This window comes from Pinus tabuliformis, chromosome 3_2 (assembly GCF_031772625.1).
Source record: "Pinus tabuliformis cultivar Carrire ecotype Pingquan chromosome 3_2, CPIR1, whole genome shotgun sequence".
Classification (NCBI taxonomy): Eukaryota; Viridiplantae; Streptophyta; class Pinopsida; order Pinales; family Pinaceae; genus Pinus; species Pinus tabuliformis.
In genome coordinates this window covers 124569602-124594521 of record NC_142302.1, presented here as the reverse complement: position 1 = coordinate 124594521, position 24920 = coordinate 124569602, and the positions used below count along the sequence as shown (strand labels likewise).

Genomic DNA, 24920 nt, shown 5'->3' with positions numbered 1-24920 from the left:
ATAAGGGAATTTCACTGATTTTGACTTTGGATTTTTGGCCTCTTGGGAGCTCCTCTCCGGCTACTGCTACCAAATTCGATTTGCAGGAAACAACCTGCAAATCCACCTGGAAACACCCCTCAAATGCTGCTTTCACCTGTAATAGCTGATCCCTTACTTCCCGGATGGTCCTTGGCCCTGATTGCTGCTCAATCAAACCCCACGAATTTGCTGTTAGAGGCCACTGTGCAGTCTCTCTGCCCAGAAATGCATATTGCTGTGTGTACTGGCTGGGTGGCTACAAAACTCTTAGAAAATACCCTTAGCCCTCTACCTTCCTTGCTCCCGAAACTCCCAACAAGTTAGGGGCCTCTTGGCTGGCTAAATCAACCTCTGTGTATTTTTGGTTGCCCAGAAAACACGCAGTCCCTTCCTTTGCGTGGCTGGCTGAGCTGTGAATCACTGCTGGAAACTCTTGCAATCTCTGTGGAACAACCTCCCTAGGGCGGGCACGGATAGTCCCCCGAAGTAGAGGTTGAATCTTCCCTGCGGAAGACTTGTGGCTAAACAACTGGTAGACTCGCTAAGCAGCAGAGCATACAAGAGTGAGTTTGTTTGTCAAATATTTAGAATGTTGGAAAATGAGAGCTCCATCCTCTTTTATCACCTTGGGCCCCCTTAGCCTCTTGTGGGCCCCTCGTTCCACTATTTCGAATTCCCTCCAATGTCCTCCTTGGTGAAGTTCGAATTATGCATGTGGTGGCCCCCACATTCCACTAGCTGCCAGAAATAAATTGAACTGCCTATAGTTCCTAAGTTTCTGCATGTGGGGTCCTCTTCCTAAACCAAAAATGCTGCCAAAATTGTGTTGCTGCATCCCGTGACTAATTCATTTGAGAAGGGACATAACAGATGCTATGGTCTGAATTTTAATTTCAGCATTAATTAAATTCAGCAATTTATTTGTTTGATTGAGATCATAAGGACATGAGTCACCTAGGGCTTGAAATATTGACAAATAGTTGGGTTGTGTGATTGGATACCATAAGCAAGCCGCTCATGAATTTGATAGTGAGGTAAATAGAAATTGTGAGCTTCCATGCCCAAGAGTGTGTGAAAAAAGCAAACTGTGAGACGCTGGTGTCTCATTCAGTGTATGAGCATTGGGCCATGTTGAGTCTAAGGATCAGGATAATGCCAAAGTTTGAACAAGTTGCAATCTCCATGAATGCCAAACCTTAACTCTGAAGGGTGTATATCATATTGCAATTGCTTGGGGCAAAGCTGAGGTTTAGTTGTGTCATTGGAACGAGATGTGACAATGGGAGAAATGTTGACTGGTGATGGGAGCGATGGAGCAACAATGGTATGGTAGTATTAAGCCGATGATAGATATAAACTTAGTAAAGTATGTCTTTTTTTTCTTAATTTTATTTTTCTTCCACAAAAATCAACAAACCTGGGCCAAATTTATTGTTAAATTTGTTTTACAATTCAATTTTTAATATTAGGCTTAAATGAATATTAAAGTTAATATTTTCTTAGTGACTTGGGTAATATCCTTGATCAAGAAGATACTAAGGTCAATTTGTTATTTATTAATTATTATCAATTATCATTTAAGATGTGTGGCTTATGTTCTTTTCCAGTTTTGGAAATTTTTTCATATATATATATATATTGTTTTAATTTTTAAATTATTTTCTTAATTATATTTTTCCTGCTCCAGATCTACCGTTTTGTGGAAATTTGGGCAAAGATCTTAGATGTTCCAAATACTCATATCTGTGTTTCCCAACGTTGTTGTGTTTCGGAAACTTGTGCAACACAGCATGTTAAATATAATAGGCTCATACGAAAGGGATCAGCTCAACCAGTTGTTGCCAATGTTGTTGGGCATTTGGTTAGTTCCATGCTAGCAGATGTCTGGTTATTGTTGATGGGTTTAATAGGGGGATGCCATCAACTAATGTGGGGAAGCATCCCTTGATTTCCATGTGTGGATTTCCTTGGGAAAAATTGTTCATGTGAAAGTCATTTTGCAATGGTTGTTTGAATTGTTTACATTTTATGAATATTTTGTGAAAGTTATAATTTATTATCTTGGAGCCTACTTTGAAGTAAACCTTCAAATGCACCTAGAGTTTTATTTTCTGCTTAGCCTTTGCCTAATACAAAATATTGCCCCTTTTATTTAATCTTGTTATGCATTTTTTACATTATGGCTTATCTCTTAAATTGTAGTTTTACATTACCTTGCGGGACGACTTGGACTATCTTGATGGAAAGCATACGGTACAACTTGTCTTTAACTTTATTTTCCCAATCATAAGTATGTTGCAATTATGTTTCACACAGTCCAATAAATTTTGTAACTATGTATTTTTTGTAGGTGTTTGGGGAGGTTGCAGAAGGCTTGGATACATTGATTAGGATAAATGAAGCTTATGTGGATGATAAAGGACGACCTTACAAAAATATTCGGTTTGTAATCTCAACTATTTAATTAATACTTTCACCTTAAATTTGGTAATGTGGTAGATTGTTTTAATTAGAAAGTTATTTATTGAACGTTTCTTGTCAATTTGATTATGCTGTTGGTCTTGAATGTTTGATTTATCTTTTTTGTTTCATGGATTAACTACTTTGAGAGTTATTACACCTTATTTGCTTTGAGTTTCATTATTTATGCGTGCTGTGATGATATAACGTATATTCTAGTTCTCTAATTAGAAGGAAGGGCAGGGAACTTTTATAGACGTGGTAGAATGTCAAAAAGCCATAGTTATATGAGGTGGTGGCCTTATGTGCTTGAAGTTACCCCAAAATTTAGTTCATGCTGGATGAGTGTTAATTATAATGAGTTCTTGGGATAAGTTGTTGGGAAAGCTAGCCTAGTGTGTAAGGATATATGTTAACAACGTAACATATAATATTTAAAGACATAATGAGGCCATTAACACTCACCTTAGAACCGGAACTGGGACTGAGTGGGGGTTAGACTAGGATCAGATCTAAACCAGTCTGAAAATGGGAATGAAGAATTGTTTAGAACTAAGAACCAATGGATGAGGGCTGGATGAGGGTTGGTCTGGATTGTAACTAACCCATTACCGAGCCAGCCGGTTTTAGACAGAACGAACACATTGGTCCAGTCCAGAGCTGGTTTACACACCGTGGTTGGTGAACTGATTTGGACTAGCCCATGCCGGGGTTGAATTGGTCCATACCGGCCAGTTCCTATAACATTGCACTCACCTAATAATTGATTGACTGTCATTTTGATTTTTATATTGATAGGCTTCTTTAATGACATATAGCACACAACCACATTTGTTTTTGGTAGGGTGCAATTTCTCCATATGTGCATTCACTTTTAGACTCTCTATATGTTATTAAGTTCTCTTTATTCTGCTTCTGTTATGCCTTGTTCAATATTCTTTCCACGTAACATGTATGGCTGATGGGCTTCATTCCCTAACAATTTATCTTTTTCATTTCATCTCTAATATGCACTAGGTGATATCAAAATTCAAATTATGGATACATTATACTAAATTTAGAGCATTTTACAAAAATAACTCAGTAAAGAAAATAATTGTTGAGGGTGAAAGTTGTGTAAAATTTTCTGTTTCCCACCCCGGTTTTCAGTTTCACCTTATTTCTCCCATATAGTTAAATGCCCATTCCCATAACCATACATTTAACAGACTGAAAAAATAAATATTGCTGAAAACACAAATTCTGGAAATTTTTCAGAGTGCTGGAAATTGCAGAAATAAAAAATCAGCAATTAAAACAGCCATAAAAACACATTTAAACTCAGTGATTTTTGGTCAACTTGACCCTGGAAAAACCCCCTACAACTCTTGGAGAAAACCAGTTTGAGAGCTCTTCTTTATTTCTGGAAAATGCCTTTTACAGAGAAAATATTTTTCAGCAAAAATCAGCAAAAACAGAAATTTTCCAGCAAGCAAACTTATCTGTTTTTTCAGCTAACAGACAGTCTGAAAATGGCTGTACGGACTGTACGGACCGTACGTATGTACGGACAGTACAGACGTACGGATGTACGGACCGTACGGACTGTACGGACTGTACGGACGACCGTACGGACTTGTACGGACAGACCTCGAAATTCGTGCAGAAAATCGCCTCCTCGATATTCGTGCTGAAAATCAATTTTTTCACTGTTTTGCTCACTAAATCTGCCTTTTTCTGCTTGTTCTTTATGCTGTTCAGATTTGCTGAAATGCTGCCTTGGTGTGTGTGCCAAACTGCTGCCTCTTTCTCCTCCTTGTCCAGAAATCTCCCTTGCTCTCTTGCTCTCCTTCTCCCAATCTGCTCATGAAAGAATGAATGATCTTTTCCTCCTTTTCCTCCCTTAACCCAACCCTAAATGACTTTTGGGTGATCCCTAAATCCAATGGCTGAAATAGATTTAGATCAATGGCTGAGATTAAATGCTCATTTAAATCTCACTTTCTATTTTTTAATTCACCCCACTTTAATAAAGACCCACTTAGTCATTTATTTCCAAAGTCACTTTTCCTTTCTAATTTTTCATTGACTTTATAAAGTCACTTTAAAATTAGACTTAGTAACTTTATCACTTAAAGTCACTTTCAAATTAGATTTAACTTTATAAAAATTATAAAGTTACTTTAGGAGAAAAATTAAATTCTTTTGGACACTTTTCCCTAGGCCAAAGATCAAAGCCTTAGGGAACCACCTGTCCTCCGGTACCAAATTTCAACACTCCCTCTTACCGAGGAAGGTGTTCCTCACCACACCCATCTTGTCTCTGAAGTAGACATGCTTGCCCCGTGGTAAGGCTTTGGTAAGAATATCTGCAACCTGCTCATCAGTGGAAATATACTCAAGCTTTACAGCTCCCTTCTGAACATGGTCTCTGATGAAATGATATCTGATCCCGATATGCTTTGACTTGTCATGAAATACTGGATTCTCCGTGAGTTTAATGCAACTCTGATTATCACAGTAAATCACTGAAGGTCTCAACGGCTGACCAAATAAGCCAAACAACATCTTGCGAAGCCAGATGGCCTCACAACTAGCTAGACTGGCTGCCATATACTCTGCTTCCGCTGAACTCAGTGCTACTGACTGCTGCTTCCGGCTGAACCATGACACTACTGCTGAACCCAACCCAAAACAACACCCTGAAGTGCTCTTCCTATCAGAAGCACAACCTGCCCAATCAGAATCAGTGTATCCTGCCAATCTCACTCCATCTCCCTGCCTGTAGTCCAGACCATAATCCACTGTCCCCTGCAAGTACCGCAAAATGTGTTTTGCAGCCACCCAGTGAACCTTTCTAGGCTCACACATAAACTGACTCATCGTGTTGACTGCAAAACAGATATCTGGTCTGGTGTTGACCAAATACATCAAGGAACCAATCAGCTGCCTGTACAATGTGGGATCCACCAACTCGGAATCCGAAGCATGAAGCTTCTTCCAGTTGGTGATCATCGGTGTCGACATGGGTCTACAATCCTCCATGTGGAATCTGCTAAGGATGTCCACAATATACTTCCCCTGCCCCAGGAAGAAATGCCCCTCCTCCTGCCACACCTCCAAACCCAAAAAGTAATGCATCAAGGCGATGTCCTTCATCTCAAACTCCGCCGCAAGATCTCTCTTGCAGTGCTCTATGAGTCTCTCTGCACCTGTAATGATCAAGTCATCCACATACAGCACCAGAATGAGAGGCTCCTCACCAATCACAATAAAGTAAAGGTTCGGATCTGCCTCACTCTTTGTGAAACCCATCCCCTGCAAGTATGCATCTATCCTGGAGTACCAAGCTCTGGGAGCTTGCTTCAGGCCATAAAGGGCCTTCTTCAATCTGCACACATGGGACTCCTTCCCATGCACCTCAAAGCCCTGTGGCTGCTCAATGTACACCTCCTCCTGTATGAAGCCATTGAGAAATGCGGTCTTCACATCCATCTGGTGGATCTTCCAACCCATCTCTGCTGCTATCGATATAATGGAGCGGATCGAAGTATATCGAGCCACGGGAGCGAAGGTCTCCTCATAATCAACTCCCTCTACCTGGGAGAACCCTCTAGCCACAAACCTTGCTTTGAATTTCTCAATGCTGCCATCTGCAGCATGCTTTACCTTGTAAAGCCATCTGGAAGTAACCACGGATTTGCCCTCAGGCCTCGGCACCACCTCCCAAACATCATTCTTCATGATAGAAGAATACTCCTCCTGCATGGCCTCTCTCCAGACCTGCTGGCTAGCTGCCTCCTCATAGCTAGAAGGCTCAGAGTCAAGGATGCTGGTAACCATCGCCATATAGCTACAAAATCTCTCAGGTGGTCTACTCTCTCTGACCGGCCTCTTCGGCTCAGCAACAGATGTGGCATCTCTCAAGGTGTCCTGAAGCCACTTGGGCTTCCTCTTCCCTGAGCATGCTTCTCCCATAGGAGAATGAAACTCCTCCTCCTCATCCCCATCAGTAGCCTGAACTCCTGACTGTCTGTCTGCTGTCCTCCTGCCTGCACCTGAACCTGTAGAAGCTGAGGTACCGTGTGAACTGTCCATCAGTGGACTCCCTAGTGAACTGCTCTGTGAACTGCTCTGTATGCTGCCCGGAGCACCACCCCTCTGGCTCGGCGAGCCACTGCTCACTGATGGACCTGACATCCTCATAGATGTACCTCCGGATCCTCCTGATCCCTGCCCACTGGATCCCTGCGACTGACTCAACTGCTGCTGAGGGTCTGGCTGATCCAGATACTCTAACTCCCGTGACCTCCTAAAGGCCCTGTCCTCCTCGAACTTCACATCCCGTCTGACAACAACTTTCCTCTGTGCAGGAATGTAAATCCGAAAGGCCTTTGAGGTCTCACTGTAGCCCACAAAGATACCCTTCTCTGCGGTGGGCTCTAGTTTGGTCCTCTCCTCCTTGGGTATATAGGAGTATGTAATGCATCCAAGGATATGAAGATGACCAAGATCAGGCTTCTTCCCAAAGAAAGCCTCCTCCGGAGTCATGTGCCCCAAGGCACGATGCGGACTCCTGTTCTGCAAGTAAACAGCTGTGTTGCAGGCCTCTGCCCACAAGAACAATGGCAATCCCTGATCATATAACATGGCTTTGGCAGCCCCTATGATGGATCTGTTCTTCCTCTCCGCAACCCCGTTCTGCTGGGGGTTGTAAGGAACAGTGAACTCCCTCCTAATGCCTGCCTCTGCACAATAGTCAACAAACTCTCCAAGGGTGTACTCTCCTCCATTGTCCGACCTCAGGGACTTGATCTTTCGACCTGTCTGAGTCTCCACAAGAGCTCTGAACTCCTGAAACCGCTTGAAGACCTCACTCTTGGTCTTCAAGAAATAAATCCAGGTCCTCCTGGAGTGATCATCAATGAATAAGACATAGTACTCATATCCACTCAAGGAAACATGAGACATCCGACCGCTCACATCGGAATGAATCAAATCAAGTATCCCCGTCGCTCTGCTGTCACTGCTGGGAAAAGGGGATTTGGCAAACTTGCCCATCGCACAACCTCTGCAAGTATCATGGTGATCAGTACTGAAATCTGGCACACCTGTAGTGATCTCCCGCAATGTCCTCAAGGCTCCATGAGACATGTGCCCCATCCTGCGGTGCCAAATCTCACATAGCTCAGAACTGCTAGCTCTGCTGTCGGTACTACAGCTCAATGCCAAAGGGGGCTGGAATGCAAACTTGTACACCTTTGCATGGCGTACACCTATCACTCTAGCTGAATCAGCTGGAGATCCCCTGGGATACATCCACACCTGTCCTTCCCTGAACAGTACCTCATATCCTCTGTCCTCCAACGCTGAGACGGATATGAGGTTCTTCCTCATCCCTGGCACATAAAGAACCTCTGACACCTTCAAGGGAGGTTTGGACTCCCTCTGAAATGTCACTGTCCCCACCCCGACTGCTCTAACAACTCTGTCATCACCGAGTACTACCTCAATATCAGTGCCACTCTCTGAAAGCTCTGAGAAGTACTCCCGGACTCCTGTCATGTGACGTGAAGCCCCACTGTCCACATACCAGATACCTGTAGATGCTCCGCTAATCGAGGGAAAAGCATGCTCCCTCTGAACCTGTGTGGCAGGTGATCCTGCACTAGAGGACTCACATGTAGTGAACGCAAACTCCCGGTCAAAACGACCTGCAAAGTCCTCAATCTCAGCTGACGCTGCCACATCCTGGGTCTTCCCCTTCTTCTTCTTCTTCTCCGGACACACAACTGCATAGTGTCCCATCTTCTGACAATTCCAACACTTCACTTTGGAATAGTCCTTTTGTGAGTTACCCTGTTTACCTTTACCTTTGCCTTTGCCTCCACCACCGCTTGTGGAAGCCTGCTTCTTCCCTTTGCCTTTCTTGCCTCCTGCCATCAGTGCTACGTCCTCATCCTGCTCAACTGGCTTGGCTGCCCCAAGCTGTCCTTTCCTGATCTCTGTCTGTATACAATCATCCCAAAACCTCTCCCATGTGGGAAGGGTCTCACGTGCACAAACCCCATCAGCAAAGTTCAACCATGAACGGGGGAGGCCATTCACTGCAATACGCACCAACTCAGTGGATGGAATGGCCTCTCCAATCGCTGCCAACTCATCTCTCACATTGGTAATCTTTGTGAGATATCCAGCTGCACTATCATTCCCCATCTTAATGTTCTTCAGCTTCTCCTTCAGGACCATCTTCCGGTTCTCATTGGTACTCTGGTAGAGATTGGACAATGCTGTCCACATCTCATGGGCATTGCTCTTTCCTCTCACATGAGGAATGCAATGGTCTTTGATTCCGTCTAGAATCAGCCTTTTACCCTTGTTGTTCTTTCTATTATAAGCTGCCAACTGAGTAGCATCAGTAGGCACAACAACAGGGTGCTGTGCTGTATGCACCATGATATCCCAGACTTCTGCCTCCTCAAAGATACTCTGCATTCTCTCCTTCCAAACGCTGTAATTTGTATGCCCATCCAACCTATCCTCCACCCTCAATCCCAATGACATCTTGCTGTCCTAAAACTGAAAAATAGCACTGCTGTGGTAAAGATAAACCTGCTGTTTATGAAAAATCAGCTTGCTGGAATTTTCTGAGTGAAAAAATCAGCAGCTGTATTTTTTCTCTTTTGCTGTCCCAAACTGCCCTTCAGCACTCAAGCTCTGATACCATGTAAAATTTTCTGTTTCCCACCCCGGTTTTCAGTTTCACCTTATTTCTCCCATATAGTTAAATGCCCATTCCCATAGCCATACATTTAACAGACTGAAAAAATAAATATTGCTGAAAACACAAATTCTGGAAATTTTTCAGAGTGCTGGAAATTGCAGAAATAAAAAATCAGCAATTAAAACAGCCATAAAAACACATTTAAACTCAGTGATTTTTGGTCAACTTGACCCTGGAAAAACCCCCTACAACTCTTGGGGAAAACCAGTTTGAGAGCTCTTCTTTATTTCTGGAAAATGCCTTTTACAGAGAAAATATTTTTCAGCAAAAATCAGCAAAAACAGAAATTTTCCAGCAAGCAAACTTATCTGTTTTTTCAGCTAACAGACAGTCTGAAAATGGCTGTACGGACTGTACGGACCGTACGGATGTACGAACTGTACAGACTGTACGGATGTACGGACCGTACGGACTGTACGGACTGTACGGACGGCCGTACGGACTTGTACGGACAGACCTCGAAATTCGTGCAGAAAATCGCCTCCTCGATATTCGTGCTGAAAATCAATTTTTTCACTGTTTTGCTCACTAAATCTGCCTTTTTCTGCTTGTTCTTTATGCTGTTCAGATTTGCTGAAATGCTGCCTTGGTGTGTGTGCCAAACTGCTGCCTCTTTCTCCTCCTTGTCCAGAAATCTCCCTTGCTCTCTTGCTCTCCTTCTCCCAATCTGCTCATGAAAGAATGAATGATCTTTTCCTCCTTTTCCTCCCTTAACCCAACCCTAAATGACTTTTGGGTGATCCCTAAATCCAATGGCTGAAATAGATTTAGATCAATGGCTGAGATTAAATGCTCATTTAAATCTCACTTTCTATTTTTTAATTCACCCCACTTTAATAAAGACCCACTTAGTCATTTATTTCCAAAGTCACTTTTCCTTTCTAATTTTTCATTGACTTTATAAAGTCACTTTAAAATTAGACTTAGTAACTTTATCACTTAAAGTCACTTTCAAATTAGATTTAACTTTATAAAAATTATAAAGTTACTTTAGGAGAAAAATTAAATTCTTTTGGACACTTTTCCCTAGGCCAAAGATCAAAGCCTTAGGGAACCACCTGTCCTCCGGTACCAAATTTCAACAAGTTGTTAAAAGAGATTTATTTAAAGAGTTGATTTGAATTCTTTTCATGGTCTAGGACTATGAGGCTATAAATATAGCTGTATTAACCAGTGTTACCAAAATTGGGATTAAATCCTGATAAAATCGCCAAATCATGAAATTTTCAAACAGACTATTTTATCGGCGGAGTTTTAGGCGAGTTTTTTGAACTTGAAAAAATCGGGATTAAATCTTAAAAATCGAAATAAAATTGCAAGTAGATTGAAAAGCTGTAATGCAATTGACCAATGGATGATTGAAATGTGTATGATCTTCTTCCGGGACAGATTGTTTGTGTTGCTTTTCTTTTGGGGGTTTATATTGTTCTGTGAGCTCCTTGTAAATTTTCATATGCATGCAACACGTTCTACTCTAAACACGCAGGACAAATAAAAAGAATAAATATAGACAAGATTGCTGGGTAATTTTATTTCCATAGACAGACAGAAAATACATGCCTGGAACAATTCATGGGTGATCAAGTGATGGGATTTGAATCTGCCACCCTGTTCTGGAATCTTTATGACTGCTCAGGCGATACTCAGACTTAACGAACTTAATAGGACACCAAAAGCGTGCATGTGATCATCTCTTCTTATCTCCTAGCTTGCATGTGATCATCTGGTTTGCACAAGGGTAGTTAACACTACTGTTATGTCTGTCTAAGAGTGGGAGACAGCTTCATCAACAACTCAGATCACTCTGATACTTTTCTCAATGGCTGTGCGGCCCTCCTAGTTCACCCACGACACTCGATTTGCCTTCTTACTCCCTCAGATACTCCACACACTAGCTCACTGCTCATGTTATGACTGCTGGCTACCTTCTGGCCTACGATCTCCCTTGACAATTCTTCCAGCCACCTTGTTTCTTATCATGTGGCCTCCTGACCCTCCAAGCACCCCTGAAACAGTAGATCTGTTCCCCCTCTTGTACACACAGCTGCCATGGTAGACTGATCAATCCTCCTCTTGACACTCAGGCAGCCACAACCTCATCAAATGGAACCCAGTCCCGTCTCTTTCAGCAACACAGTCTAGCTGGCCACTGATACAGTCACAATAGCAGTTCGATCTGCTCCTCTTCTATGCTAACAACCACACACAGCATGTATACTCCTGTGGTATTCCCTCCGTCCTGGACAGCAGCCTGATCCCTCTGCTGGCACCTTGCAGCCACATGCAACAGGTTATTATCCCCCCTACACATCCATGCAGCCACAATTCAATAGACGATCCAGCAACATATCGATTCTGCCAGCAGGTTGGACTTGAATACCTACACGAATTAGCAAACTAGCAGACCTGCGTGTTGGAAAGAGTGTCCTCTAACAAGGCAAGTCGATCCCACTGAATTCTGACAAGCTGGTCTTCGCCAACGTTCAAATCTGATAAGAGATCTGGGTGGTCTCTCCTCCAACCAGCTAGAATGGAATAGCTCATTCATAGTAGCTTGGAATGTTGCTGGTGCATTGGTTAAACCAAAAGGAATTACTTTAAACTCGTAATGACCTTCATGTGTCCGGAACGCAGTTTTTGCTGCGTCTTCCAACCTTATACTGATTTGGTAATATCCTGACCTTAAGTCGAATTTCGAGAAGTAATTAGCACCATGTAGTTCATCCAACATTTCATTGATAAAAGGGATTGGGAACTTGTTTTTAATTGTTATTTTGTTTAGCCCCTGATAATCGACGCATAATCTGAACGATCCATCTTTCTTTCGAACTAATACAACTGGAGCAGCATACAGACTTTTACTTTTTGAGATGATGCCACACTTTAAAAGATCTTGGACTAATCTCTCAGTTTCAGTTTTTTGATGATGTGGACATCAATATGGTTTGATGTTGATGGGATTTGATCCTGCTTTGACCTCTATCGTATGCTTGATTTCTCTTTAGGCGGCATCTTCATTGGCAGGTCTTAGAATAATTTTTTGTGCTTTTGAATCAGCTCCTGTACTTCTGGTGATTCTTCGTTGACCATATTTGAAGTTAACATTTCTAACTGATGACACTGTACTACATAAGCTGGTGCTCCCTTCTGAATCATTTTCATCATCTGGGATGATGATACAATTTGGTTTTCAGGTGGTTGGAACCAGTGTTTTACAAGCCGGCCGTTTCGAATCCGACTCGGCCGTTTCGAACCGGTTCATTACCTGCTGGAGTGACTCGGCCAAGTAACCGGCCCGGTGGACAGAGTCACACATGACTCGGCCGAGTCATCCAATGACTCGGCCGAGTCATGTGTGACTCGGTCAACCCGGCCGGGTTTGATATGACTCGGCCGAGTCACAAGGGGCAATATCTATATTGAAATCTTACCGTATATCAGTAAACATTTGGTCACATAGGAATGATGGAAATCTACAGGCATCAACATCAACATTTATCCTCTTTCAGTTTTGAATTCTCTATTCTGTAACTTACCTTGGACCCCTATAGTAGCATCATTAAGAGAAGCAGTCTTAACGGTGTATAATTTTGTTGATTACTAAGATACTGTGTCTTCAAAAGTGCAGATCTCTGTTACCGAGGCCGATATCCTTTATACAATTTCATATCTTATGCAGTGAGAAGGATCAACTGACCTTGAGGAAGTTGATTTGGCCTGTTGTCTTGAAAAGTCTGCTCTCTTCTATATAAAGGTCAAGCCTCAACAAAGAAAGGACTTTGGTGTTCCATTGAAGATGACCTTAAAAAGAGTATTAGAACTCTGCTGGACCCTCCATTATCAGGTATAGTTTAAATCCTTGTTGAAGAGTGTTTCTTGATCTCGTATGGCATTCATGTCCAGAGTCCAGACCTCTGTTAAGGAGAATTGTAATACATATCCTAGCTGAGCTAGGACACATATCCAAATGATATCACTGTGGGATCTAAGGAGTCATGTTATGGCACCATTCAAAGCCTTTCTAAATCCAAGTTGCAATAAAAGGTAATTTATCTTATACTTGGCTAAGGCATGTCTGCAAGGTCCAAAGACTACATCTATTGGTTGATGATCTCAGTTTAAGTAGTCCAAGAGCTACTATATATATTACTCAATTTACAGGTGTTTGAAATTTTGAATTACTGTAGTATGTGTTATCCTAAGTTATAGTATGCCATATGAGGTTATTTTGAGAGATACAATAGCTACAGGATGTATCAAGGATATATTATCAAAATTCTACAGGAGACCGAAATCTACACTGCTGAGATTATTTATAGTTTGGCTGAATCGAATGGATTACAACATGCAAGAATTATGGTTACAAGTTAAGATATAATTAGGTGATGGTTGGAGTCTGGACAAAGAATGATAACTAGAATAAGAGTATTGAAATTTTTAACTTTTAGGTTGGATGAGTGAGACAATAACAAATAGTATGCGGCCCTAAACAGACTGTGGGTATCTTCTGTTGACAATGTGCTGAGCCACTTTCATGTCTAAGGTTGGACTTTCAATGTCACAGAGATGCTCGCACATGAAATTGTGATCAATATACTTCAAAATTCAAATAATGCTCAGAGAAGGAGGCTTCAATTTTTAAGAAGCTCGAACCAAACTAAAAGACTTAGGTCTTCAATAGTATTAACTTATTAAGCCTTTCAAACTCAAAGGAACTTGGACAGGCCTACACACTTAATTTAACTGGTATTGTAGCATAATACTGTCTCGGCCTCAATTATTTTTCTATGATACCTTCCACCACAGAGGCATGTGAGCTCCTTACACAATTAAGACTCAGAAGTAAGCAAGGGATTAAAGTGTTATTGTCACAGTCATGTTTTTGAGATTCAAAATTGGAGTTTAGGCTTGCAATTCCTATGCCAACTGTGTTAGGAGAGTATTAATGTAGAGTGAATCCCATCAATGGATATGCTGTCATAGCATGATAGCTGCAGATATCACATAGATAGGAATGGGACATCACATAGATAGGAATGGTTTTCTTTAAAATTATGTTTAAAATCTTTAAAATTATGTTTTTTTATAAAAAAAATAAATATTTAATGTATTTTTTACAACGACCGAGTCATTGAAATCGAGCCGGCCGAGTCATTACCGTTTCGGAGTCGGAGTCGGAGTCGATCCTCGGCCGAGTCGGAGTCCGAGTCCGAGTTGTAAAACACTGGTTGGAACCCACATAATTTGTATTTTTACCCTTCCCAGTTAAATTTTATAAATTGCTTTTGATGGTTGGCAAAGTAAGCACCGACGTTTTGTAGCCATTAGATAGCTAAGACCACATCCACTCCACCTAATGGTACAATGTAGAACGGGGATTCTAAATTAAAGTCTTGAATCTGCAATTTGATTTTATGGCATTTCCCTACCTTTTCAAATTTTTGACCGTCAGCTACCATAACCTTCATGTTGGGCATGGGGAATGAAAAAATGTTGAGTCTCTTCCCCATGGTTGAGTCGAAAAAATTGTGGGTTCTACCGGTATCGATCAGAACCATCACATTGTTCTTCTTGATATGTCCTTTTAACTTTAATGTCTGGGGCTGTGATATACTTGTCATAGCTGATAATGATACTTGCAGAATGCTCTCATCATCTAGTTCTGGAGAGAATTTTGGGGCATCTTTGATTTCTTCTACGTCTGATTCATCACTGCCTGAATCATTAGTTGCTTCACAATTATACAGGTTCTTGGTCTCTTTTCCTTTAGCACACCTATGTTTAGGGTCCCACTTTTCACCACAACGTTTACACTTGCCCTCTTTCATCCTTTGCATTTCCACGTTAGTTTTGTCTCCTTCACGAAGATGTGGTGGAACATATTTTGTATTATCCGTGTTCACAGACTGGGGAAATCTTCGTCTCGAATATACTCTTTCAGCCTTTGACCACAACATCTTTTCAAATTTATTTTCAGCAGCTTTTGCTTTTTGTCTTGCTACTTCTATCGAGGTAATGTCATGAAGCTCAAGTTCTGCTTGTAGATGGGGTTTAAGTCCTGAGGTGTACAATTGAATGAGACGAGTTTATGATAATCCAGGTACTCGTGTTGCTAAAGTCTCCCATTCTCGAGTGTATTCATCCACATCTCCCTTTTGTTGTATTTTGGTGAGTGCCGAGAAGAATTTTTCTTTCTTGACACCTTGGAACCTTTTAAAGAACACTTTTGAATTTCCTCCAATTGATCGCAAGCGTCGTCTTTTTCCACCACATATACCAATTATATGCTTCGACTTCCATTTTCATGGAAGCATGCTTGATCTTTTCGTCATCATTGTCAATACTGTAAATTTCGAAATATTCTTCTGCTTTATTGAACCAAGCAACGCTGCATTTTTCGTTATCGTCAAATTGGGTAGCTCAAGCTTTGCTCTTTGTTGATATGTCGCTATCGGCGGAGCGAAGAAGGGGTATTGATTTGAAAACGACATATTGGTGTATGTATTCCAAAACTGCTTATTTTCAAAATTCGTATTACTATTTCCTTTATTAGGTGTGGAAGATGTCTTGGAGACTCAGGCTTCTCATGTGAGTTTGACAAATTTGGAGAATTGAGATGTTGAGTAGCTTCATTATTCCGGGGTATTTGATTGGGTGTAATCTTCATAGTGTTACAAATACAGGTCAACAACATATCCACTTTAACTGAAAGGTTTGTTTGATCTTTTTAAAATTCATTATTATTCTCTTTGTTGTGTTTTGCAGTGCCTCGATTTTGTTGCCATGTTCGGTCACCTTAGCCTCAAGTTTTATCAATTTTTTATTACAATCGGCCATCGACATTGATGTAGCCAACGAGCATGTATGAGGTGGGGTATACTTATCCAGCATAATAATTTTTTTTACTTATCTAGCATTATTTTTTTTAAAATTATATATGAATTATATTATATAGCTATTAAATATAGTTATATAATTATAAAACTATAAAATAGAATTATATAGTTTTTTAACTATATAACAATTTTTTAGTCACTATATGGTAATATGGATAGTGTAATAAGTGAACAAAAAGGTGAGCGATGGTGCCACTGTTCACGACAGAGCTTATGGAAGGGTGTCGGGGACGACTGCTTGCGGCCTGCTGTCAGGCAATCACAAGTAAGTCGAATTGGGTACAACAATTGACAGGTACAATAGGGTCCGACAACAATTAGCATGAACAGATGGTGTCGGGGTGTTTCAGACAATGACAGTGGTCGGTGTGTCGGGTAGAAGGGTGTGGCAGCTGGTGCAGAAACACACGATGGGGGATAACAATGGATGGACAAAGGCGGGGGAGACAGTGGTTTTTACGACGGGACGGAACAACGGTGAGGGCAGCAGAACAAGGAGGAAAATCAGTGGTGAAATTGGTGATGGCAGGGGCAGCGGAACATTGATGAACTGCAGGTCAAGGAGGACAGTGATGGAGTCGTAGCCGTCTGCACAATTAAGCCCGAGGATTGGAACCCGCTTTGATACCACATGCAAGAGACAAACTCAACAATTATCATAAAAGATATATATTATTAATAATCACTGAATTGATGGTTTACAGAGTGAGAGGCCATGGCTTAAATACTGTTATGAAACCAGCTCACAAAAGGATAGAAATGATAGATCAACGCCTTAGAATTTAGCTTCTTCGAGGGGGAAACTTCCTTTACATTACACAAATGAACAATTCTTGGATTATACAAATGATAAGACCTCCTTTCTATATATAGGAGTCTAAGGGGTCTTAATATAATCAGAGCTGACATAATAATAATAATGTAAGGGCACAATAATAACAATAGTGAGCTTCTATGGAGCACAATAATAACAATATGGGGACTACATGGGCACAACAATATAATAAGGGGGTTGTACTAATAACAATAAGGGGTTACACTAGTAGTATAGGCACCTAACATGCCCCTCTCCTTCAAAAGGTGTTGTCCTCAACACTTGAGTAGTTCTTGATGCTTCTGTATAAGTTCTTGTCCTCCCATGTGGAATCTGCAGCGGGTAAGTTCTTCCACTTGATGAGATACTCTGAAATTGATCTATTTCGTAGCTTTCAATTTCTCGGTTCTATGACTGCTTCAGGTTCCAATATGATTTTTCCTTCTTTGTGAAGTTCTCTCAATAATGTTTGAATGAGGATTTTCAGCAACTTTTGAATGAGTTCCCACTCTTTTGGGCATATGGATATATGTAAGGCCTGATGTTTGGAGGAACACTTCATGGAATCAAATGAATAGCATGATCATGATCACGAATAGGTGGGAGGCCTTTGGGAGTCTCAAATACCTTGGAATGATTGTCCAAAACATTTTGGATATCTGGAAAAATACATGATTTCGATGTGGGATCCTCTAGTGAAAGCAATTGTGCAATTACACGCCATTGTTCTTTATTTAGAAGCTTTGTCATGCTGTTAGAGTTGATTATCTTTCCAGGTTTTCCTTCGATACCCCTCAATTCAACTTCCTTTCCTTCCTAAAATTTTTTCAAGAAAAGTTCTTGAAAATTAAAAGCTATCGTACCCAAAGATTGTAGCCATTGGACTCCTAGTAAAACGTCAACACCACCCATTGGAATGGAAAGCATTGGGCTATTCAATACATATTCTCCCATAGATAGCTTGATATTATGGCACTTTCCAGAGAAATTTATGGTTTCTCCACTTGCAACCATCACTTGACACTCCGATGCTAGATATAAGAAGCAATTCAATTCCTTGGCTATCTTACAATCAATAAAATTATGGGTACTGCTGGAATTAATTAACACTCTTGCCTTTTTTTCTTGATATGTCCTATCTTGATAGTTTGAGGAGCGGTAATTTCTTCCAATGCATTACAAGATAATGTCGGATTGATTTCTTGAGGCTCGATGTGATCTTTCAATTCTTGAACATTTTTCTTCTTGATATGTCCTTCTATATTGATAGTTTGAGAAGTGGTAATTTCGTTCGATGCATTACAAGATATGGTCGGATTCATTTCTTCTTTCTCGATGTGATCTTTCACTTCTTGAACCTTTTTCTTCTTGATATGTCCTTCTATCTTGAGAGTTTTAGGAGTGGTAATTCTTTCCAATGCTTTACAAGATATGGCTAGATTCATTTCTTCTTTCTCTGGGGTTGTTTCCTGGTGTATATACTCTTCTTTTGACTTTTTTTGATCCTTTTCTTCCTCCTCTCCATAATCAATGTAAAATAATTTCTTCTTAGCACACTTATGACCTTTAATGTATTTGTTATCACAATTGTAACGAAGCCCTTTTTCTCTTTTTTCTTCCAATTGTTGTGCTGTAACCCTTGTAGGTTGTGGAAGGCTGGGAGAAACAACACTTCCATCTTTATAGTTTTCAGGGGTAGACTTCCTTGTTGCCATAATTTTGCTTTCCACTTTGTAACAAAGCCCTTTTTCTCTTTTTTCTTCCAATTGTTGTGGTGTTGCTCTTTGTATCCTCATAATGTGCTATCATTTCCTCCGTGAAAATTGACCACATAACAAGTTGTTTACGAGAACAAAGCCCTTTATACCATAAAAATTGATCCGGTTCTAAATATAAAGATGCAATACATACCTTTTGTAACAGTGGTACACCATGTAGATCAAAATATTGCTCCATCTGTAGTATCCAATTTACTGGATCCTTTCCATCAAACTTCCTCATATCGCCTTTTCTTGATTTCAGAAGATCGATCTTGAAATGACTGTAACTTTGTACTTTCAGATCTCAAAGTTTTGAAATTGTCTCCTGCTGTAGCCCTCTGAGTCCTCTTTCTAACTCTGCAAGTCTGATCAGAATTTGATTCTCCAAGAAAGAGTTATGCCCAATCTCCTAAGATGACTTGATTATATAATGTTTTAGTAGAGCGAACTTGTATGACGTTCCACGTGTCACTGTTTCGAAATTCGGATCTGAAAACTATGCACAGAAAACTACAGTCTGTCCTCTTTCTGTAACTTACGAAATTTCAATTTGTTGCTCAGAGAGAAAGTTATGACGATTTTCCCCAAGTCACTTGTTTAGAATGTAATTCGGGAGTCTGCAAAAACCCTAACTTCCTCAGATCATATCTCTGCAAATGTAGCGAGACAAGCTCTGAAATTCAGACCCGAAGTTTAGAACGATTTCTTCTCAAATGGTTTTTTTGTTTGGGTTCTGAAACTTTGTATCGAAAACGTTATAGCGAAAATTCCACGATGCCCTATTTTAGATGAAATTCTGGAGCTTGCAAAAACCCTAAATTCTTCAGATCATATCTCCAAAACAGTAGCGAGAGAAGATCTTAAAATTGGACCCGAGGTTCAGCGAGATTTGATCTCAAATGGGTTTTTTTTTTTTTAGCTTCTGAAAAGTCGCAGAAAAAAGTTATAGCGAACATTCCACGATGACCTGTTTGGAGCAGCGAAACCCTAGAATCCAAAGCTCTGATACCAAATGTTATGAAACCAACTCACAAAAAGATAGAAAAGATAGATCAACGTCTTAGAATTCAGCCTCTTCGAGGGGGCAACCTCCTTTACATTACACAAATGAACAATTTTTGGATGATACAAATGAAAAGACTTCCTTCTATATATAGGTGTCTAAGGGGTCATAATATAATTAGCGCCGACATAACAATAATAATGTAAGGGCACAATAATAACAATATGGGGACTACATGGGCACAACAATATAATAAGGGGGTTGTACTAATAACAATAAGGGGTTACACTAGTAGTATAGGGACCTAACAAATACAACCCTAGGTGCCTCTTGGTGAAAGATCATGCCCTTTGCCTTAATTAAACTATCAGTTACAAAGTAATTAGTTTTTATATAATAGGTGGGTGATCACACATCGAAACCAGTTTTTCTTCCAAGGGTTTTTGTTTGAGGAAGAGATGAAGCACCAATATCTCCAATCCAATCTCAAAGGAGAAAAATGAATAATTGTGAGAGGGAAATCAGTTTCCTCTATTGTAATTTCTTTTTTTCCGATTTCTATCCTCTTTCTCCAATTTGAATTTCTTTCACCTTTTTGGAACCTTTTTACGCTTCTTCCCCTCTTAAAATAATAAAGTGACTTTTCTATAAAGTCTTTTACTTTCTTGACTTTAAGATGCCATTTTAAGCCCTAGACTATGATTAATTTTCCTTTACGACATTTTTGGCCAGTGGGGGTCACTTTTTTATCATCCCAATCTTTAGAGCTTTCTACCCCAGTTCCAATGAGCTATTACACTAAGGTGTTTCTTCAAGTAAGGTGATCCAAATAACACCTTTAATGCAAATAATTAAACTATGCCCAATAATCTTCCTGATTTATGGGAATCGTTAAAATGCAATTGAACCAAGAGTGGTGTTGTCGCCTAAGATGTACACCTAAATGTGGAATTTTTTTAAACCCCACAAGGTGTGGTCTTCAAGGTGCAACGCTCAAAGAAGGGGCTATCACTTATTCTTGTTGATTTGGGGTAGCATAGAATGTGCTCTAGCCACGAAAATTGGTGGAGAGGCTAAAGCACATGAGATCTCCAATACCCAGAAATGGTTTAGGCAGAATCTAACTAGTTTGGGAGATATTATAATAATTAATATTTTTAATGAAGTCCCTAAGTCTAAACTTAGGGAAAATAAAATATTAATGTGAATTAATATAAAACTGAGTTAGAATGGTCCAAAAGTCATGGATCAAGCCATATCTAATCTTTTAGCCGTTGATTAGGGACTTAATCTCGGCCGTTGAATTGTCAACGAGAAAAGTATAAGAGGAGGCTTGAGGGTCACTTGGAGAACACACCGAGTTGATCAAGAATTCGATTTTCTGGGGCAGGGCTTGTTGAGGAAATCGAAGGAGTGATAAGAGTTGTAGTTGAGGGGCAGTGAATGCAGTAGCAGGGAGGCAGAGATAGTACCGAGAGCATCAATGCAGAAGCCGCGAGAGGGTTGACGCAGAGCCAGCTAGAGGCCACACAAAAGTAGCCAGAGGCCACGAAGAGACAGCCAGGAGCTGCGCAGAGCCTGAGGAGGGCCAATGCGGGAGACACAGAGGCTCCAGAGACTGACGCAGAGCCCAGAGAGGCTGACGCTGGGCCAGAGAGGCTGATGTTGGGCCAGAGAGGCTGACGCAGACCTTAGAGGTTGACACTGGGAGATTTCGTGGGGCAGATTGGGGTTGATATCTGTTTTCGATTGAGAAGTACTACGGCCAAGGGAATTCTCCATTGGGTGAGCCATTTTTGGCACCCAGATTGTATTATGAAACTGCTTAATAACAAAACCCTTAAATAGCTGCACTGATTTTCCCACATTGGGTTTTTTCTGGGGACATTAGTCCAAAAATAACGGTGTCACTTGTATGCTTGTTTTTTTCCCTTCAGTTGATGATTTGTATGTGTTGAGACTGTACTTGTATTTATTTTCAATAATTACATGGTAAATAACTTGTCAATTAACAGAACAAGTAGGAAGAAACAAATCAGAAAGTACAGGAAGGATTTCTAACAATTAGACTTAGAAATTTCAACATGGTATTGGAGTGTGGTTGCAGATCATAGGATAACTGAGGGCATCAACTGAGTAGAGCAACAACAGCAGAAACAACTGTCCCAAGTGAGAGAAGTTGTTCTTAGTGGAAAAGCAGCAAGGAAGGGGTGACGCAGTGCCTGCGTCATCAGTTCGAGCTGGGAAAAGGATCATCGTAGTGGCAGAGAGGAGCAGACCTGACCTATACAGTGCCCGGTCATCTTTCTTAGTCAGGAAGGATTGACACCCATGGCCAGGAGGTGCGGATTTTGCTAGTGCTGGGATTGCGCAAAGCCTAGAGGTTCTAACCTTCAGTTTGCTGTGGCATAAGAGGCTGTGGGTAAGTTGCGGAGTGAAGCTGGTGGGGTACTGTGGTCAGAACAATACCTAGCAGGGCAAGACCAAGGAGGAGGGAGTTGTTGCCAAGGATTTCTAGCCAAGAAATCCGGATAAGTGGTGCAGCTGTACTAACGATTGGAGTGGGGGCATCTCAACATTGGCAGAGGGATTTCCAGGAGGGAAATCGAGGCTCAGAGGGAGTCACATCGAGAACTTCCAGGAGGGAAGTAGAGAGACTCGGAAGAGTCGAAAGAGGAGCAACGAAATGGCAACGAATGGGGTAAGAGATTAGGACAGACTACACGGAGCCTCAAACTTCGTAGTCTGGAAAGCCAAGATCTTGTCCGTTCTAGACAGGAATCGTCTCAAGCACTTCGCCTTGAACATGATAGCGATCCCAGTTGACCCGGCTGAGAACGAAAAGTACAAGGAGGCAATGGCGCGGGCCAAGAGCATCATCCTTGACAGGGTCAAGGACCATGTAGTACCGCATATTGTCGAAAAGGACACGACAAATGCGATTTGGGAGGTCTTGACGAAATTGTATCAACATACTTCCATGCAGAGGAAGGTGCTACTAGAAAATTAGCTGCGGTCATACCAGATGCAAAAGGGAGAACAGATAGATACCTTCCTTGGTCGATTGAAGGAGGTTCGGGATCAGCTGACTTCCATAGGGGCCACGCAGGATGAGGAGATGTTGGTGAGGACTGTGTTGTCGCGCGAATTGACACGACAACGCTCAGACCGAGGGCTGTCACTCTGATCCCCGATCCCTCCGTTTAAGCCTGTCTCCCGCGGCTAAGGGGGGTAGTCCCTGTGATATGATGAGACCAACTGTCGACCAGCTGGTTGGGAGACACGAGATACGATATAAAAAACACTCGATGGATTTGATAAATTGATCAGACCAGTGCCTTATAAGATTGTTATTAAAATGATTACTTGTTAAATAATATATAAAAAAAAACATGGACCATGAACAGCAATCATCAATCATCAGCTAAATCAAAACGATATCCAGCAACTGAAAGATTCAAAAAGATAAATGCTTTAAACCACCACGAGAATCCCAATCCAGATATCAATTTCGCATCTCGGCTTGAGAATTTTAGATCTCAGCATGAAAGATGATAAATCTCGAAAATGACTGGATCTGACGGAGAAAATTTTCCACAATTTTTTTTTTTTTTTTTTAAAGTAAAAAGGGCAAAATTCTAAATCTAAACCTAAAACCCTAAAAAAAACTCATTAAAAAATATTTTTTTATTTTTTATATAAAAAAAACTAAAAAATCTAAACTATGAAAGTTTAAAACTATATTAAAATTTAAATAAAACCTAACTAAAACAAATCAAAATCCTACCAAAACAAAATTGAATTTTAACGAAGCCTAAAAATTTTAAATAATTTTTTTTTTTTTTTTTTTATAAATAAAATCTAAAAAAATAAAATTATAAAATAAATCTAAAGAAAACTTGAATTATAAATAATCTAAATGAAACTATATAAAAATAAACTAAGCCTAAAGTCTGAACTAAGTATTAAAATCTAAATAAAACAAAAACTGAACTAAATATAATTAAAATCTACGTTAATTTAAATCTAAAACATAAAACTAAAAAAAAAAAACTATACAAATCGAATTAAAATCTAAATAGGACAGATCCTAAACTAAACTAAAAATTAAATGAAAATCTAAATTACATTCTACGCTAGCCCTTTTCTATATATAATTAAAATCTAACAAAGATATTCGAAAATAACTAAACCCTAAAGCTACGTTTATGGCCACAGAACTCAAATACGCATTTGATTTACCTGCTACGAACATATGCGTAAACAAAAAATTCACCTGAAAACCTTACGCGGAACGGAAGAAGGATATGCCAACGGGTTTTGAAAGATTTAAAGCGTGCCTGAGTATTTGCTGGAAACGTGAAACCTGGAAATGCGATGGAGCTCTTGGCCGTATACCTGCGCTGAGTGATTTGAATGATCCACGCATCAAAATTTACCATTGATCTGGAATTTATTCACGCTGGCATTCACTGCTAAATTTGCCTTCGATCTCCTTGCTAGATACACAGGCTTGCATTTTTTGCAAAGGGTAATGGAATACCGAAAACGGATCTTGTCCGAGAGTGAAGACTGTGCATCAACGAAATTTTGCTGAAGCCTTTGCTCATCTATCTGCGGTTTGGATACTCTTCAACAGCGGCGTATTGATAAGCTAGATCTATGACGGCGGACCTTTCAGAACTCGTCAATTTCTTGGCCCGTGTGACTCGTCTTAAAACTGCAGATGGAGGTGAGCTCGAAAGAATGACACAGGTTAAATGCAGATGTTGACTCTTCACGTCAACGTGTACCCAAAACATTACACCGGCTTGCATATGCTGAGAACGCATACGATTTGTTTGAGACTGTGACAACAAACCACAGTTCTGAGGGTTGCAGGCAGGACGTTCTGAACATGATAATGCCTTCTTGCAGGGCTTGAGGTTTGATTTGAGATGCAATCAATGACTTAATGACTGTGAGGATATAGCTCTGGCAGATTTGCAAGTTGAAAGGCAGAAAAGAGAGTAATAATGATTGAAATCTGGTAACCTGATCACAAAACTTTCGGCTCATAAACCCCTGAAGAGAAACCCTATAACCTGAAATGAAATCACCCCAAAAATAATATGTACATAAAACCGAAATCAAACCCTAATGAAAGCTGCATAAAACAAACATTTAAAAACCCTAGATCAGAAAAATTTAAAACCCTAGAACA

General features: G+C 40.5%; 1 protein-coding gene across 2 annotated transcripts in view; it reads left to right on the top strand.

The window, feature by feature from the left end:
* CYP59 (cyclophilin 59) overlaps nt 1-24920 on the top strand; it is a 305441-nt gene that overhangs the window by 95144 nt on the left and 185377 nt on the right. For both annotated transcript variants that reach the window (XM_089415907.1, XM_089415908.1), the window contains exons 4-5: nt 2224-2274; nt 2372-2463. In XM_089415907.1, the coding sequence (XP_089272033.1) occupies nt 2224-2274; nt 2372-2463 (143 nt within the window). The remainder of the gene's footprint in view (nt 1-2223; nt 2275-2371; nt 2464-24920) is intronic.